Consider the following 20,657-nt stretch of genomic DNA (forward strand, 5'->3'; position numbering starts at 1 on the left):
AGGGCATACACATAAAGTTTTATCTACGGGATTTGGACCGCCACAGTTAAAACTGACAGATAAACTGGCTGTTAGTGGTGATTTGTTTACAAGTGTAGATCTGCAGTTTTAATGCGAAGACTAACAGTCAGTTTTTTCTGCGGACTCTTAAAAAGTAAAAAAGTAAAATAAAATCTGGAGACTTACCTGCTGGTAAGTAAAGACTCCGGGGAAATAATAATAAAATATTAGATTAAATTTGCATAAATATATGATAGAGCGTGCAGTACAAACACCTAAATATATATATATATAAAATTATAATTTATATATTTGTTTTAAGATCAAAATGTGTCAAGGGAATTTATCGAAGGATTTATCTCCATATACAGGGAACATCCTTGTTTGTGGCAAATAAAATGTAAAGAATACACCAACAAAAATTTGAAGGCAAGCAGGGCTTATGACAATTTAGTTACCTACTGTAAATCAAATGGATATTCGAATGCAAATGTATTAGTAGTATTGTATATATGCTAAAAGCGACATTAAAACTTTCAACTCGACGAAAGACCACAGTTTTGATGAACCCGCTTATAAAACTGTCAGATCAAATGCACTAACACACAGTTTTTACCGTAGTTTCAAAGACTAAAGGTTTATCTTTATGTGAGAAATGTGTGTTAATATAGAATATGTGGTTTTAACTGTGGCAGATCAGACCCAAAGATTTACCTGTGCCAGTCCAATCCGGCAGTTTTAACTTTATGTGTATGCCTTGCTATTCTCTCGGCCGTCTGATCTCGAGGTTTTGTAGCTCGTTAGAGCGTTGGAATAATCGAAACACCTGTGCTCTCGCTCGAGCAGCGCGTTTGCGTTATTCGGTGATGACGAGTGACGATTGACGTTAGTAATGCTGTGGCCACTGTCATTCGTCATTCGTCTAAAAATAATCGAATGAATTTATATGATCACTCGAGATATCTCGAGAGATTTTCATAATCGATATAATCGATAATTTTCATTCGAGTAGTCCCATCACTAGAGGGGACTAAACACTTTTTAAATGCAGAAAATATTAAGCAATACCTTTTCTGGATTATGCATATCTAACATTTAAATTAAAAGCTATAGAGGTTACTCGCGCTCCCACAATCGGCCGCAAAAACAGGCGTACGGTATTATCAAAGGCTGTCCTCGTGAGCCGAAGGGCGCGAAGGTCCTTCCTTTATCCAAACGTCGTATTCTGAAGGCGATTCCTTAGCGTCTTCTAAGAGACATTTCCTGTTTAAAATGAGTCCTCGCCGAAAATCGAATTTTTTCGGTGCGAGAGAGATACCTGAAGTACATCCGTACAGAGTTGCAGACAAATGTCAATGAAGATGGCAAAATAAATTTTGTATTTTGAAGCGTTTTCCCGGCCGATCGGGCCACGGCGGGTCGTTATTTTGCCGTTAGGCACCAGTTCCGATTTTTCAGAGACGCTACTTTGGCGATAATACTTGATTTGAACATTTTCAATTTTCTGTTTACTTTCGCGGAGACTCAAGGAATCAAATAGCCAGTGCAGGCTTTATTCAACTTTATATCGCCGTAGCTTATTTTGAAAACTCGCGACTGCGAAGCTGAAAGTCTGGGGTTCGAATCGCGATCGAGTCGCATTTTTTCTTTTCTTTTTTTTTTGAAAAATGTATATTATTTACTAACCCACGGAGAATGCGCGCAGCGCGGCATTTTGCTCCGAAAAAATGTCATTGGTTTTTTTACCATAACTCGGTTAATTCTGAAGCTATAGTATCCTACAAAAAAGCATTTTAAAGATAATTTCAAGGGCTGTACGCAGAGGCGGACTGGCTAGATGAACAGGCCCGGGAAACATTCATCAAGCCGCCCGTTTTTTGAAAGTTTCAGAATTTATTTTATTTTAAATAGGCTCTTCGTGAATGATTTGAAATATTTGAAAAAAGTTAGCCATAGATAATTTGATACTGTTTTAAAAATAATTAATCTCTCAATTTGTTTGTAGATAAAAATTAAAATCTTAAATTAAAATAATTTAGATTTTTTTCAAATGGATAAGTAGTAGTTGGAAGGTATAAGAAATTAAAGCATTATTCTTTTTAATAAATGAATAATCATTAAAATATATATTTTGTATCAATCAACAACATATTGTGTTGTAGAGCTAAGTATAATCTAAAAATTCAATTTAATATAAAAGAAGATCTTTTAAAAGTGTATTTAAAGGGAAATACGTTTGTCAATATTTCTATTCTATTTAAAATTCTGTAACAACATATGATGCAGCTTTTACATGGCTCATGTTTCTTTTTATTTTTTCCTTTATCTTTCTGCTGAGTTTTATCAGTTTCATCTTCTGTGATTTCTTCACTTTCACTTTCATCACATCGACGTGTTTCATACTCGTCCAATGGAGTTTGTACAAGTTTTTGTTCCACTGGTGTGCTAAACTTGTTAATTCATCTCTTAGTTTTTGAGGAGTTATTTCTGGTTCATATATGACCAATTTCTCACACAGTTTGTTAAAAACTGGAGCTTTTAATCCTTTCATGCGTATTGTATCTAAGTTTTTTGGATCCAAAAAGGCAATATCAGCATAAAACTCATTATCCAAAGAGCAGAATCGACGTTCTATAGAAGCTACTACAATATGCATGAAACTCTTACAGAATGCATATAAAAATATCAAACAATTTAAAGTTAATTAATCACATGAAAAGATCTATATAAATACAAAGCTATAGAATAGATAAAAAAAGTAATTAAATTAGGTCCATAAAGTTTTGATGCAGTTTAAGGTATCGAGTTTTTTTTATATTAGTAGAAGCTTATTTTTAAGGAGGTACTAGACTTTTAATTGGAAATACATAATAATTATGGTTGATTTAACTCATTGAAAAATCGTTTTTTGGTCTCCGGCCGCAAAGTACCAACCGGCCCGAAAGTTGCGGTTGGTTGGTTGGTTGGGCCGCTGCGCTAAACAAAATTGATCCTTTCCGGCGCCATCGAGCAAAAAAATTGTACACACACCTCGGAAAGTAAAAAAGAAAGCCTCAGATCACATGCAATTGTCGGCCAAGGTGAAGTCGACATTTCTTATTTTACTGCCCTAGGTGTGTAATATATACTTTTTTTTCATTTCTTTCCAAATTTTTTTCCTTGATTTTTTTCCAATTTATTACTCAAAATTTTTTCCAATTTTTGTTTTTCAAATTTTTTTTTTAATTTTTTTTTCATTAAAAAAAATTTTTTTTTCAAAAATATTTTTCATCCTTCTAACAGCGCGGACCGGCCCAAAATGACCGCGGCCCATCGGGAAACCTCCCGAGTTCCCGCATAGCCAATCCGCCTCTGGCTGTAAGATCGTTTGCATATAAAACCTTTTAAGTCCTTCGTTTTTTAAAGGGAAAGGATCGAAGGGCTCCTGGAGCGTTATACACGTAAAATTAATCCGTTTTCCGTTATTTGACGTAGAATAGATACATCGATTCGAGTATTCCCCCAAAAAAAGTCACCTTCCACTAACCATATTTCGCTTTGTATAGGACGTACAACACTTTTTAAAAAACATTTTTCTTCGTTTATTTATAAGCTACATTTTTGTTCATTACGTTTTTTTAATAAAATGCGTAGTTTTTGAGTTATTCGCGAAAAATACTTTGAAAAAGTGTTTTTCACTCAAAATCTGAAGTTTTCAATAGTGAATAACTAAAAAACTATTGATTTCTCGAAAAAATTCTACGAATATTTTTTGCTCCAAATTTGTTTTTTTTTTTTAATTTCCACTTCCGAGAAGGGGTGTCAACCCCCAACAAGGTGGAAGCGTCGATCGGCGCTATGTCACTAATGTTCATTGACCTTTCTACACATGCTGGTAGAAACTTTTTTGTTGATGTGACATAAAATCGGCCAAAAGTGTGGCCAAGTATTTTAGTTAGGTATACGTACCCTGAATAAGTAATATTTCACATTACTGATACTTAACATACAGGGTGTTCCAATTAAAACTTCCCATCTGAAAAATATCGGAATTAAAAAAAAACAAAAAAACTGAGACACGTCGATTTTCTTTTCAAGGACACGTGATGGCGTAAATTTTGGTGTCTTAGAAACTGCCCCTTAGGCAGGGACGTAAAATACCCTTAAACTTTAAATGGCATTCTATGTTGAGTGACACCTCATTTTAAAGCTTTTTCAATTCTGCTCTCGACCACATACGACTTTTTAAATTTTGGTTTGGATATGACAATAAAATCATCACTTAAAGAATAAGACAATACATTGATGAAAGAAAGAATGTTACTTTATTAAATGTTCAAATTGGCTTCCCTCTGTTTCCGTATAATAATAAAATGTTTGCTTCACTACCGAACGAACATTTCGAAGCATTCCGGGCGTTATCTGTCTACATTCTTCAACAATTCGCTGACGAAGCTCCTCAAGTGAGTTCGGTCGTGTTGCATAATTTTTCGACTGTAAGTGTCCCCATAGAAAAAGTCTATGGGCGTTAGATCTGGCGATCTGGGAGGCTACTCAATTGAATCTCTGCGTCCTATCGTAATTTGGAAAGTTCTGATTAAGAAAATCACGCGCATCTATGGCATAATGTGATGGAGCACCTGGAGCATCCTGCTGAAACCACACTCCTTTTCTGGCAAAGCGTCATTTTCCAATACTTCCACAATCATCGGGTAGATATTCGTTTCCAGTAGATTCAGATGCATGTTTCCATCCAGATTTAAAGTAAAACAGATAAAAATGTTGAGTATGAAGTTTTTGTACTAACAGATAAACGAAAAATCAAAACGAATTTTTTTATCGAGAAATTGTTGAAGAATGTCGTCAGATAACGCCCGAAGTGCTTCGAAATATTCGTTCGGAAATGGAGCAAAGATTTCATTATTGTATGGAAGCGGAGGGAAACCATGCAATTTGAACATTTAATAAAATAACATTCTTCCATTCACTGATATTTTGTCTTGTTCTTTAAGTGATGATTTTATTGACCCATCCAAACCAAAATTTAAAAAGTCGTATGTCGTCATGAGCAGAATTGAAAAAGCTTTAAAATGTGGTGTCACTCAACATAGGGTGCCATTTAAAGTTTAAGGGCATTTTACGAGGGCACCATCATGTGTCCCCCTTGAAAAGAAAATCGACGTGTCGACGGAAGTTTTAATTGAAACACCCTCTATATTAAACTTTAAAAAAAACTTAGAAATTATGTTATTATATAAAAGGTAATTTTTACTTATTTAATAAAATTCCTCTAAAATTTGAGACAATTTTATAATCTCATTATTTTTAGGACTGATTCTGATTGGAAAAATGCATGGCATAAAGAAAAATATTCTAGATGTCGTGAAACATTAATAAGACACTTATACTGGGCTTGTGAAAAGGATATATATCGACTGACTCGAAGAAGTGACCCCAGCTATAAATATTACAATGACAATGAATGTAATTATTTTTATCATCTTTACATTTCTTTGTATTAAATCAATATTTTTCAGTGGATTATCCATGGCTTGTTCCAAACAAGGCAAAACGACTGCTTCGCTTCAGGAGAAATATTAATCGCAGATCAGGATCATCTATCACAAACGAATGTTGTAAATCATCAGGATGTACATGGGAAGAATATGCCGAGTACTGTCCTACTAATAAACGATATACCTCCTATATATAATAGATATGAGTTTGTAGCAAATGACTATGATATAAAATATTGTCAGTAAGATACCGGAATTACTATTTAATCAGTATTCATGAAATGATACTTACCTTTGAAGTACATATTTTTCTTTCAAAGCAATAAGTAATTACCAAGGCCTTATGTGTGACCAAAATATTCACTATTGAATATGAAAAATTTATTTTCATAAAACTTTCCAATTCATTAATGATGAAATACTTGGTATTGCACTGCACACAGTGTTAAAAAAATAGTTACTTTACTGCTGCATTATCTGAATTCCTTGTTTAAATAACAAAACTAATTCCATCCGCTTTGAAGAGGTCCCATTGGGCTTTCATATAATGCTTTTGCTACCAACGATATTTCCATGATTGGAAGCATCCTTGAAAGACTGCCGATTTCCAGCCAAAAATTGCTGGCAATGTTGTAGGTATAGAAGCCCTCAGAACTTTTGAATAAGATATCGTACATGAGTTTTTATGGTATTCCAATGTTACAAGCATAAGATACCTGATTGATTTCAATTTTAAATAAGAAGGTACCTACATCTTTTTGGTTTACACACAGTTGTGTCAAAATTTATAATTACTGATTTGTAAAATATTTCCAGTGACACTAATCAAAGTAAATATTTCAAAAAGTTTATTAGAAATGCACAGTATATAAAAAATATATTCACTTTTGCATAAGACCTTTGTACAGAATATAACAAATATATAAAAATTAATCATATCCTGTATAAATTACTGCATCCGGTATTTACTAATGTCAATGTTTTATATCACACTTGATTAAATTTTTTCTGTACTATCAGTCATGTTACATTAAATCAGTGGCAGCTGGTGATTAAAGGCATCACATTTTGATAATGAAATGTGAGACCCACACTAATGTTCGGAGATGATTTCTAGGCCTGTATTACATGTGTATGTGCAAATTAATTATTTTTTTGATAATAAAATAATGTATATAAAAAAGGTATTTTCTAATTTTTAAAAAAATTTAATTTTTCTTAAAGTTGCAGTTTTATGAAATTAAAAAAATGGAATGTTGGAATCAAAATTTAAATAGGTATAACTTCAAAAAAAAATTTAATTCCTTGAAAAATAAAAAAATATGATTGGATCTACCAATTAATTATAAAAAAAATATATTTTGTACATATGTTCATGAAAGTTCTCTATATGGGCAAAGAAATCATTCCCTAAAAAACAGTATGGCCCCCATGTTTCAATATCAGAATATGACTGCTTTAATTTTCATCAGTAGCCGCTGCATTAAATAACATATCATAATCATGTAATTTCATTATTTTTAGCTAGCATTGTTCATATAAGTGGCCATAGAATTAGATCCTCTGTAATAATTATTTATTAAATTAAACGTATATTAAATCGATGTTGCAATAAAAATTTTTATCCTGTTTTTTAACATATTTACCAAAGCGTAATTATTTATTTGCAAATAAATCAAACAATAGTTATTTTTGTATCTAGTGCGCGAAATGCCACTTTGGTGATCGAGAATTGAATTTTTTAACGAGGCGAAGCCGAGTTAAAAAATTATTCGAGACCACCAAAGTAGTTCGCGCACAAGATGCAAACAATATTTTTTCTACAAACGTCAAAATCTATCTCTTAAAAATATTATAAATAAGTAAAATGCCTAATTCATTATAGAAATTATTGTAAAATTCTATCATTATTTTAAAAGTATTTAATTGTTATTCATTTAAAAATAAATAATAATTTGGAGTTTTGCTTCATTTTTTCAAAGATTGAAATACAAAACTCTTATTAATTTACATGCAGTGTGTGAAATACTTCACACCCTAGTGCGCGAAGTATTTCGCGCATAGTCACGGTAACGTAAGAATCCGAAAAAAAGTGTCACTTCGCATATTGTTGTCAATGCGCAAACCTTGTCATTTTTTGACGTTTGTAGAAAAAATAAATTCTTTCATTCAAATCAAAATTATATTGCCTAAAATTTATATAAAGTTTTAAATATTTATTTTGTAGGTAAATGAATTTTTCCTTAGACCAATAAAATGATTAAATTAATCGCAAAAATTTATATAAAATAATACATATTTCCGGAGGGTTACACAGGTTGAACAAGGCAAATAAATTCTCGTATTCTTTTATTCAATTTTATTACTCTTATTTATCTTTGTACGTACATGGACACCATTGTATTTCAAAAAATAAATATAATAACTAATCCATGAATATATAATTCCAATTGAGCAATAAGCAGATGTAAACATTAATGGTAAAAATGGTAACTGATCTTTAAAACTTAACAAGTTATGTATCACATTTTCATATAAAAACACTGCCGCCAATCCTAATATATACACACTTTCTAACGGATTCAGTAATGGCAATGAATAGCTGCAAATTGATAGTGGAAATATTTTATAAAAACTATGAAAAGCGTAAAATGAATACAATAATAGTAGAAGAACTTTCACACAGAGCAAAGAAGATGGGTAAAGTAATGGGAACAATGAATAATGCCCCACTGTTGATAAAATTAGAAATATCCTAGCATCAGTTGATTCCATAATGGACAAAATACTAAAACATAAATTATAAAAAATTAACAACTGGGCCTACATGGTGTATTTAAATTTACACAATTGGATCATATACTTTAACTTTTGAAAAATATCACAAATAAGCAAATATCTCAAATAAATAATTTAATTTTTTTTAGACTGACATCACACAGTTGTATAAATCAAAAATACATAAGGGCTCTTTGAAATTGGCCCTCTGACATTTTTTTTAATTGTTCCGATCTCTGTTTATCTAGAAGGATCAAACTTGATTTATTTGTTAACTCTTATAAGGACAACCTTTTGATGTAAAAAAAGATGTTTTAATTTTAACTGTAGGCATCACATTTGTGAGGGATAGCTGATATTTTTAATTTTATTTTGTTTATCTTCGACTTTTTTGTATTGTTAATATCAAAATCAAAAACTTCTGGTTTAAAGAGCTACTCTTGCTCTTGGCTAGGGTGTATTGTACACGAGAAAAATATTATTTGAAATGATTGTCTTTTTTGCACGATAATTACAAATGTACAAATTATTTGCTAATATTTAGTAGCTTGTAATTTTGTACTAAATAATATCACAAACCAGCAAACAAAACGACTATTAACAAAAACATACAAACTTTATTTATTTTATAAAATATGCTCTACATGGTGACCATTGCTTTCGATGCATAAAGTGATTCGTTTCTCTAATGATTGTAGAATCCTTATGACGATATACTATTGTTTGTAAACTTATTACAGGCGTGTTGAATTCCTGCCCAAAAATAATCACGTGTTTATAATGGTTCAGAATAGACTAATGTTTTTAGGTATCCCCAGACACAAAAAATGTAAGGATTTAAATCGAGATACCTTCCTGGCCAAGTAACTGAACCCCCTCTTCCGATCCAAAGCATTTGTAGTTTTATAATTATCGTGCAAAAAACAAACATTTCAAAATGATTATTCTCGTATATGGTAGACTAACCTAATCCTAACCACTCAAAACAAGAGTACCACTTTAATCTAGAATACTCTTAGGTTTTTGATTTTGATATTGAAAATACCAAAATATAAATAAAATAATATAAAATAAAAAAATATAGTTAAAAATATCAGCTGACCCTCCCAAACGTGACGCCTATGGTTACAATTAAAAAATCATAAAAATCATCAAAAAGGCTGTTCATATAAGAGGTAACACATAATCTAAGTTTGATCATTTTATATAAACGACAATCTGAATATTAAAAAAAAACACCCTCCCTTAGGAAGCATTTTTGGATAAGACGATTTATGTCAAATCCGTATGAAGTCATCTATAGAATTTGCTATCTTTGTTTGTCAGTTTAGTTTCCGAACACTCTGTATTTGGCATCTTCATAATGACATTGTATTTGAAATACCATAAATATATCGGGAGTTTCAGAGTTGAAGTGACAAAAGCCTAGGGGAGATTCCGCTCAGCAAAAGTTCATATGACCATGGGTTCGCAAGTGCTTCATTTCCGAGATACATTGTTAATTTTTTTTTAAATAATGAGTTTTAAAAGAAAAACGCTTTAGACAATTTGAATGAAATTTTTATGGTTTATTAAAACAATTATCATACATCAACTGGACCAATTAGATTTAATCCAGAATTTTTAGGGGCTTACCCAGCGAGCAGGTAGTTTTTTTGAATTATAGGTTCTCGAAAATGAAGCGAGACACTAAAAAGGGTCAAGAGACACAAATGTATTATTTTTAGTGGGTTTACCTGAATATTACATAAAAACCGCAAAAAAACTACAGGGTGATATACATTATTTTCTACAAAAAAAAACGACTTGCTCGCTGGGTACGTCCCTGAAAATTCTGGATCAAATCTAATTGGTTTAGTTGATGTATGATAATTATTTTAATAAATCGCAAAAATTTCATTCAAATCGGCTTAAAGGTTTTTTTAAAAAATCAATTTAAAAGAAAATTAACAGCCTGAATCTCGGAAACGAAGCACTTGTGGACCAATGTTCATATGAACTTGTTTACATATTTTGCTGAGCAAAATTGCCTCTAGGCTTTTTTCACATCTGAAATACCCAGTATTTATGGAATGTAAATTTTCTATATATTCAACTGTATGGACTAAAAAAAAACACTAATTCGAATATTACTACTTCCAAATAAGTGATATTTTTTCTTTGGAATACAATTATTGTGAATCAAATGAACTTATAGAATTTCCAAAATACTCAGTGGTATCAAAATTTTAGGATTATTAGTGGGGGTGATAGGTGGTATATCAGTTGTATACACACTCAGCGAATTATTACCTGCATTTAATTAAGTCGCTAGCCCAAGTATCATTAATTTATGTCAATTATCTGAAGAAATATTTGCATAATTGTGATGTTTTTCAACAACTTAAACATCCTGTAGATTGCAAATGAAGCAACTTTGGGCGAAGATATATTTGAACCAATTACCTAGGTATTAGTTGAAATAAACTACTGGGCAAAATTAAGCACCATTAACACTAAGTAACATGATTTCGATTGCTTATTTATTTAATTGTGGATGGTCAAATTTCAATTTTGAGCTTAGGATGTAGAGAAGGATTACATTTACTCATAAACTTAAAACAATAAACTGACAGGTTTAAATTTAACCGCGTTGGTTGCCATGTCGTTGGTTTAGATTTTTTGATACTTCGAGATATAACTCTTTCTTCTTCAGAAAAAGAAAGTCTGTCTGAAATTCAATCTCAAAAACTGCTTCTCCTGAAGAAGAAAGCGATATGTCTCCAAACACCAAGAAGTCTAGATGATGTAGCAACCAGTACAGAAATTGTTCAACCCACAGAGCACCTAGAGTGTATCTTTCCTATCCCAAAGCACGGTAACCGATGAAGCCAAATTGCGGGGAAGTGGAGTGTGTGAAGTAATCTGAGCGCGCATACTTTGAGCAGGTTCGGATTAAGGTAATATTTTTATACTTATGACAAATAGTTATTTTTCAAGTTTGTAATTCAGAAAATAATATAATTTGTCTTGCTTATATTAAATAAACCTACAAAATAATTTAAATATATTTATTGTCCATTAAGTAATACTAATTTATTTAATATTTGTCTGTTAGTAGATTTCACTGAATTAAATATTTTAACTTCATGATTTATTATCACATCGATATACTTTTCACATACAGTCTTCACAAGTTCTTATTTGTATTTTTTAAATAAGTTCACATTCAAAAAGTTTTTTAATACATGATACACACTTATTTTTCTGTAGCTTGAGTGTACTGTTTGTATAGGAGTATTAAAAAAATATATTATTATTTTTTCTATTTCTTAAATTGTCATTTTTCTGAAACATAATGATAAAATTAGTTTAACTAGTGCAAAATGTAACGGCATATATTTTTAATATATGAATATAAACATTAAAATTGCTAAAGCTATTATTAAGATTTTTTAAATTTGGATAAAAAATAAAATTCTAACATTACTTTAATATCTTTATTAGCCTTTAAATATTGTAACTTTATTTAGTACAGTTGACGCCACCCAAATGTGAACACATTTTGGTAGTTATGGAAATTTCATCTGGATTTTATCGTAGTAAATCAGACTTTTTTTAGTGGCGTAACACAGAGAGGGTATTCTTATGGATAAATTCGACCAAGGCATTGTCTTCCGCGTCACTGGAAACCTTCCCGACACCTTGCCTGATAGATCTTTGTAATTATTGTTCTCGCCAGCGTTGTTTAATATAAAATATACAACTATTACTGACATTTAAATCTGCAGCCACTTAACTCAAAGACCAATTATCTTCTAATTTAGCTATAGCCCTTGCTCTATGCGCTTCAGTTAAATGCTCCGGCATATTTCACGTTACTTGTTTACATTTAATTACGTTAATGTCTAAATGACATATATGTATATTTGACAACTATTGAATTTTACGACTATGATTTGAAGTTTAAATTACACGGTACAATAATATTGTCGTTCACATTTGGGTGGCGCCGACTGTACATGTCGTTTTGTAACTTTTAGAGAGTTAAATATTTTTGTTTCGTGATTTATTCTTATATCTACATATTTTTCGCAAATAGCTCTAATAAGTTCTAACACATGAAACACAACATTCTAACACAAGAAAATGGGGAAATAATACAATTTTATTCAGTAATAATCACCTGTAATTTAACATTAACGTATGTTTATTATTGAAATTATAGGTTGAGGGTTCAATATTTACAATAATTTTTAATACCCATCATGAAAATAAACACCAATTGTGACAAAAAACTAATTGTAAAAGCCGGTTGATAATATGAGCCTGTATATTTACATCAGTTAATAACGTGGGCACTAAAAAACATGAAGCCAACACTGGAAATAAGTGCATGTGAGATGGAGAATGCTGCGCGACGCCGTCGAAATGTTATAAAATATTTTTATATTATTACTTACCTAAAGAATGAAATTTCATTACTATTGCGATCAGATCTGCTACTACAATCGTCAACGATACACTGTCCCATGATTGCACAAAGGAAAACGATATATTTAATAAAATAGTAACAATGTTGACACAGCGAATGTCTAACAGCGACTGAGAGCACGAGGCTGGCAGGGCCGAGATTTGGCTGACGGTTGGCTTCACCGGCTTGCCTCTACAGTTCAGTCTATTTTGTCTATGATTCAACCACAAAAAAAGACCTATTATTTAAAAAATCATGTTAACTTTTTTCAAGAAAATCAAGACTAAAATTGGTACCAATTTTGAGAGGTGCATTAATTAGTTATCATAAAAAATATATTTAACAGAGAGTATAAAAATATTTGCAACAAATTCTAAATAATTATCAAAATTTCTCCAATATTATTTATCACTTACCTTAAAGGAATTATTGCCATTAATATTGCTTTCTCATGAACATGCCAGCCAAACAGAAATGAAGTCAAACCACATACTATCATACATCTTATAAAATTTGTTGCTTGTTTGTTAAGAAAAAATAATTTTACCATTGCGGGAATCATAAATAATGCAGTTAAAATAATTGTTACTAATGGCGGAATACTGGGCAGAATCGAATGAGAAAACTCTTGCACCAAGCCGCCCGTCATTGATGCTGTAGATGAATTTTCAAATTGTACTCCTGATACTTTGCCTAAAAACAATTATTTCATTATCATTATTATTTAATACAGCTAATCAATTGAATTTACCAACTGCAAACAGGATTTTATCTACTGTATTATAAACTGCCCAAAAGTTTGGAGCCCAATACGCATGACATAATCCACGTTTAAATGGAAACAGTCTTGAAAGCACCTAAAAATATGCATTTCAAATGTAATAGAAGTTGAAGTCTACATTTCGCATAAAAATTAATAGACCACTAAAAACAGGTCTCAAATTCACAGTTAATTTTTTCGTTAATGAGTGGTCTGATTTTGAGAATCGTTTTTTGAATGTATAAATTTATTTCTCAATTATTATGTCAAAGTATTAGTCAGTTTTTGGAATATACAGAGTGAGAATTTGCTTTTCCATGAAATTTGAAACAACCTATAGAGTGCACTAGCGACAGTAGTGAATATCTACTTAAATTAAATTATAGCCTCATCAGTCGATAGCCGCACGGTTTGAGGCGTCAGTACTTAAATCGTGTGCAAATGAGGATTGGCACCCTTTGTGCAGGTATGGTAGGGTGAAAGAATGTGAGAGATTGACACCGGTTGGCATTTGACCACCTAATTAATGAGGTTTTCCAGGTTTCCCTCATTCGTGCACTGAATGGCGGAATAATATGCCGCCTCCTCTCCCCCACAAGACTCCGACTTATGGGCTAATTCTCATAGTTACAATGAGGAGTAGAGATATTATTATATTATCTTTTCTGGACAAATTATTTTTTGAGTCATGTTATTATCTCTGGTATTAATTCAAATACATAGTTACAATATAAATCAATTTAAAAATATATTTAACAATAGCATTCAGGTATGCTTTTATTAAATATATCGTTAAATTGTATGTATATATAGTATAACTGTAAAAATTGTTAGAAGCATTTATTAATGCTTCTTTGTTGTTCATTTTGTTTTTCCTTCGTGTCATTTATTTTTGTCATCATTATTAGTGCTGTTTTTAAATTTTTAAAGTTGTGTTTTAATTTAACTATTTATCTCAATTAATAACAGAAATGGGATAAATCGAACAACGAATTGTTATGAAAAGATTGTACATACTGCAGTTGGAGTATCCTATAGGATGTCTTAAATTTCCAAGAAAAAGTTGTCTTCAAAATTTAATAAAAATAGATGATAAAAATAGATATCTTAGTGTTGTATCTGAGGTATAAATCTAAATTCAAAAACCAACTTTGATAATGGGACCAGTTTTTAGTGGTGTGTTAAATTCAATGTTAAAGAAAAAAAGTAGATATAAGTATGGGTTGCCCAGAAGCAAATTGGTCACATATCAAGCGTCGCTTCATTAGGTGGAAATAAACCGACTTAGATTATTGAAACCTTGGTAGAATGTTGCTTCCTTAAAAAATTGCCAGTTTTAAAAGTTTTTTTTTAATTTTTTAAAATGTATATATTCACTGTTCGTTTTCACTGCAATTTTGTATGGAAGTTTTTTGTTTTTTGCAACTTATTAAAGGATATACTTTCTGCAGAATATGACACAAATTCTTATTTCAAAATATTAATATTCTCAGGGACAAGAAAAATATTGTGGAAAGACAAAATAATTTCAAAACCTGTATACTCTTTTCTTTTTATAATGCATATACTTCAGGCCTTCAATTTTTTGTTATGTGTCGTTACACGTGCCTACACAAAAAAAATATGACACGCCCCTAATTATTGATGCCTCCCAAAATTCCTATTAATAGTCCACTGGCTCTCCCCTTTAAAAGTAGTATGCCTTTTAGGTTGGAAACCTTTATCTTGCGTCGAGTGTACTTATTGTTAAAAAAAATATGGAATTCAGTCATTTAGAGCAGTCATCCGTTAGTGACACCCGAGTATTGGGAGTATCCTATTACAATAAAACTTAACCCTTTTACTACATCTGCAATTAAATCAAATATATTTTCTCATCCTCTATTCAAGTCTCTGGTAGTTTGTGGAACCTTGAAACCATCTTGTCGGATACCATCCCAAAGTTGGTTTCAACATAATTGTTTCCATAATCTCGGAATAGGGACCACCTCTCCGGTCATTATTATTCCCAAGTCAATATTCAGTTTTTCCCTTGCTGTGGTATGTTGTGTTTTTTGCTACCACACCACAGCGTCAAAAAATATCCTAGGTCTTACTATCGATGTGTATATACAGTATGACATCTTTGGCTTCAGCCCCCAGGCTCTACCGATAAAGTGACGACAAAAACACAATGTCTGCTTCTACTAGCATGTGAGTAGACACTGTCTGAGAGGTAAGTTGGTTTCAATTGTAAAAAATATTTAATTTAATAGCAATTTAGTAAAAGCATGGACTTGAATTCTCCCAAATACTGGGATATCCATACATGAAAAGTAAAAAAATTTAATCCATTTTTATCTGGAACAGAACAACATACAATATTTATACATTTTTTATAGAAAATGACATTCCAAAAACATCTGCATTTTCTCAAAATCTCTACCAATAAAAAATTATGACAAATAAATCAAACAAAATACCGCTTAAGGTGTTTTGCGTAACCTCTATCCTTTGGATAACGGATAAGTTAATATTCATTTTTAGCTATCGCAAAAAAACATAAAATATCTTTGAATTAACTTTAAAAGTGAAGGAGTCAGTTATCACAACAAAAAAAATACTTTTTTTTTATCTGAAAATATATAACTTTTTTTGGAAGTAGCATTGTACTAAGGTAACTTGAAATACAAGGTGATTCACAACTTATTTGAAAAAATTTTAAAATATATATGCGTCATGAAAAATGAAGTCAATATCATAAAAAGGTTTTTGTAAAATCATTATAGTTTCCGAGAAAAAAATGATTGAAGTTGTAGTATGCACTGTACACAATTCGCTCCTTCTCCACGTGGTCCTAGGCGATTCTGAATACTGAAATCCGATTTTAGTATTAACGTTTTTGCGATAGTGTTTACATTAGTTTTTCAATTGTCAAAAATAGCTTACGTGTATAGCAACTAGGAGTTGATGGACATCCTTTTAATTTATGGTGAAGTAAGACAACATTTGTGTTAGTTCGTAGAAAATAGGTACGACAGGCCCAAATATGTTTACAGGTTGGTGGACAAAATTTTGAACAGTTGTTGTAACATCAGGTGTGCCAAATTATTTTATTAATTCAAATCACAAATTAATTTTATTAATTAATAATAACAATAGCGGCACAAGCAGTTGAATTTGCTGATATAAAATAGGTGTTATAAAATTTTATTTATTTCTTTCCTTAGGAAAGGTTATTTTTTATTCCACTTTGCCGTTGCGCCGGACTATGACTTCATGCTTTGCCTTGCGCAAGATCTGGTTTTCCAGTGCCATACAGAAGTGTATTTTTAAGTCATTTTCAAACTGCTCTTTTTGATTTTTTTTTACAAAATTGTATTTGTAAGACTCCCCTGAACATTAAAGAATTATTTTTCGGATAAGTTCCGAATCACCTTTTATATTCCATTGACTTCTGGACACTCTCTTTTATAATAAATCTATATAGCAATATTCCAACAAAATGTTATGTAAGTATATGTGATTGTCTTGTCAAAGAAAAATGGTTCATATGAATATCACAAATGCCTCATTTTTTAAATACAAAGTGAATCTTATTATTTTTTTTTTAGTACTTTAATTTATTTTAGGTACAGATTAATTCATTCAAAGTCGCTACTTGAAACGCTTTTTTGAGAATAAATGAAATATATGAATTATTATTCACTTCACTTTTGGAAGTATAACCCTTGTACTGACCCTATTTTTTTTTGTTATGCTGCCTGAGAAAAAAGAATTTCTGTTTCATCTTTCTTTTTTAGTGGAATGTTGCTACAGGATGCATATTAAAGACAGGTATATTGCGGAATTATTTAAACTTCATATAAGTAACTGTACTTACTTGTGGAATGTGATCCTTAAAGGGAAAAAATGTTATTACAAAGACACTTATAACTAGAAATCCTAAATAGAAAACATTTTTGAAAGTTTCTCTTGAAATTACATTCTTTACATTAAGAGGCCCTTTTAAACAATAATGTCTTAGTAAGTAAATGAAATATGGTGGCCCCAAATAAATATAGATATGTTTCATATTAAGTAATACAGTGAACCAAAAGGCTGATGCAAGATGTTTACCCTAAAAAGATATAAGTATGTAATAAAGTTATTATCAATTAAAAACAAAAACTATTTTATATTACCTGTAACATGTAAGCTATTGATATCAATAAAATACCATACATAATACCATTATACTGGAAATGAATATGATCTACCATTATTAGTCCACAATTTGTTATCAATAAAATCGGTAAGACAACATCCTTTCGCCAACTCTTTTGCAAAGATGAACAGCACCTTAAACAAATTTGTCGTTATAAAAATTACTTAGATATTTTATATTTACAAACCGTGATCTGCTTTTGAATATAATAAATATATACTATATAAGTACCAAGTGCTCATTTTTCAAGATGCATCATGCGAATTGCAATTATCTTAAAAGATACAAACTTGGTCATATTAGGATAAAGTTGTAGAATTTGATAATCAAATAACATGCAACACATGACCTTGATCTTTTTTGTTGAGAATTTCAAGAAGTCCCCTGCATCACTTTCTTAGAATTAACCACATTCAACCCTCGAGATAGAAAGATATTGGCGGAATGGCGTTCACTGTAGCAGCTTGCAATGCATATTATGTGTTGCAGTTATGAAGTTTATTCGTAAGGTTCTTGGAACTCTATCTCAACAAATATCGTACGGACTGTATGCAGTGTTATTAACTGAAGCACCTATTAGGAAGCAGAAAGCATATTCAGCTTATTTTTCTTATGGACACCACATTGGTTTTTCATAATTTTTCAAAGCATATATTTTTGTGTATGATTTTAATTTCATGTTAACAAAGTGAACTGACAAAGTTTAATTTTAAATTATAATAAGGATCCTTTGTAAGCATGAATAATTTGATATTTCCACAAAAACAAAAAGTGCAAACTTTATAATATGCCACAAAAATGTGGAAATTTAATATGTCGTCCGCAAAAATAATAAAAGTTGAGCATTAATTTCATCATACTGGTAAGCATCACATGATATATGGGTACAAATTTGAAAACTATAATGGAAAAACAAACAAGTTACGTTTTTCCTGGAAATGAAATAGCGTCATTTTGTAATTAAAATACTGCAAAACATAGTTCATATCTGAATTTGCAAAAATAAATTTAGTTAAGAAGATATTGTAGTTTTTAATATTATTATTATATTATGCAAATATGTAAAAATCAGCGTACCTCATGCATCAATGAGAATAACAAGAAATGTCCACAAAATAAGGTATTCAGCTAAACACTTGACTTAACACGTTATAATATTATTTTATTATGCCAAAGATAAGACAAAAGCGGTCTCATTATTATTAAAGATGAATTTTTGCACTGTGTGCTGTGTACAGGCACTTAAAACGTGTGAGTCACACCCATCAGTTTTCATTTATTTTTCCATCTTATAAAAGACGATGTCATAAAAAATATTTGGCAAAAAATATTAAAAAAAAGGTTAAAAGAGCTGTATTTTTTTAGAAACAGTTACCTAATTATAAGATTTAAAATTCAAATTACATTTTTCTCTGTTTCAATCAAAATTGAGACTTATCTTCATATGAACTCTCACAAAAAGTATTTGAATAATGTTTGAATATAAAAAGTCCAGTCCTTTCCATTTTTGATTATAAAATAGAAACAAAACACATTTTCATTTTCTGCTCAATAAATTAAAAATGAATAAAAAAGATTCACCTTCTTTCAGCTCGTTATTCCTCATCAAATTCTACTCTAAATACTCTACTCTAATTTGATCGACTTTATAGCTTTTGTGATAACCGAAATCCTCATGTGTGTTTTGCAAAAATTGGTATACTTACTGATTTATAATTTATAAACCATTTCTACAGGTGATATCATTATAGACATCTCATCTGTACTGTAATATAATTCATGTATACATACAGGATGCAATACGAGTTTAGGAAGTTTAGTAATATTTTCTTATATACATATTTAATTTACCCCTTGGCATCTTCATTTTTTTTTCATTTTTGAATTGCAAAAATTATTTTGAAAGTACCTAAATGATTATTTTATTAGACGGTGCATTTATTTCGAGATATATTTTGATACATCTTCTAATTGAATACACGCATGCACATAAAATTTCAAATTTTTTATTTCTTCAGAACTTATTCCGAGAAATACACTTTTTTAACTTTATTCCCTTAAATAATTTAAAATAAATAATTTTATATGAAAATATTCTTAAATTTGGACGAGAGAAATGCTCCATTTTGACATTTTAAAGAGTCCCTTTAAAATATGAATATAAGAATTGTTTCATTCTACAAAATCATCGAAGTCACTTCAATTAAGTACCAATTTCAAATGAATAATTATGTACTAACATTTTCTTTTTTAATATTAATTATTAATTTAGGTAATTAAATTTTTCCGATTGATATTTTAAACTCAATGTTATTTCAGATTGCAGAACTTACTTGTACACTACAAAGGCATAGACTAAATCAGTCAAAATAACAGATAATCTTTGAAATAGAACAGTTCGGTCTGAGCTGTAGTTTATGTAATTTACATTCAACATTTTTTCATCAAAAAATTGTGCAGCATGTGACAAAATATATTCAAACCATGCAAAAAGAGGAGGGTAATCCAATGTCCATTTTGATGTATTTTCAAAATACCATTTATTTATAGGTAAACTGTATGTGATTGCTAGCCAGTTTCTGTGAACCTCAAAGTCTGTTGATCGACTAAAAGAAAATCAATTATGCAAGAATTACATTAAATTAAATATTACATACTATGCAGGAATTAATAGTAATTTCACACATGATGTCAACAAAGTTGTTGTAAATATCATATTACATTGATCTACAGAAAAACTATGTTTCTCATTTAAAAATATTAAGATTATGAAGGTTATGGAAATAAGACAGTACTAACCTATATTTTCTATGACATAAGACATAAACACAGACCACCTAGACTGGCCCTATCTAATTCCAATGCACGGGTACCAGTGTATGCAAAATCCGGGGAAGTGGAGTGTGGAAGGCAATCTGATTGCGCGCATCTTTAAGCAGATCCGGATTAAGTAATATTTTTATTACATATTAAACATTATATTGC

General features: G+C 30.6%; 2 protein-coding genes across 2 annotated transcripts in view; one reads left to right on the plus strand and one right to left on the minus strand.

Moving 5' to 3' along the window:
* The window catches only part of LOC108904427 (probable insulin-like peptide 7), a 16,215-nt gene extending 10,523 nt beyond the window's left edge, over positions 1–5,692 (plus strand). Inside the window, exons 2-3 of the mRNA XM_018706979.1 lie at positions 5,309–5,463; positions 5,517–5,692. Coding sequence (XP_018562495.1) covers positions 5,309–5,463; positions 5,517–5,692 — 331 coding nt within the window. The remainder of the gene's footprint in view (positions 1–5,308; positions 5,464–5,516) is intronic.
* A 2,152-nt stretch (positions 5,693–7,844) lies between these two features.
* Positions 7,845–20,446, minus strand: LOC108904424 (probable dolichyl pyrophosphate Glc1Man9GlcNAc2 alpha-1,3-glucosyltransferase). Its single transcript, XM_018706976.1, has 7 exons — positions 20,330–20,446; positions 20,006–20,278; positions 17,650–17,806; positions 17,349–17,585; positions 13,478–13,583; positions 13,143–13,419; positions 7,845–8,283 (listed from the first exon to the last, which is right to left on the minus strand). The coding sequence occupies exons 1-7, from the start codon at positions 20,386–20,388 to the stop codon at positions 7,845–7,847; spliced, it is 1,548 nt and encodes a 515-aa protein (XP_018562492.1). The 5' UTR covers positions 20,389–20,446.
* Between the last annotated feature and the right edge of the window lie 211 nt (positions 20,447–20,657).

Source organism: Anoplophora glabripennis, unplaced genomic scaffold (genome assembly GCF_000390285.2).
Source record: "Anoplophora glabripennis isolate ALB-LARVAE unplaced genomic scaffold, Agla_2.0 scaffold65, whole genome shotgun sequence".
Lineage (NCBI taxonomy): Eukaryota > Metazoa > Arthropoda > Insecta > Coleoptera > Cerambycidae > Anoplophora > Anoplophora glabripennis.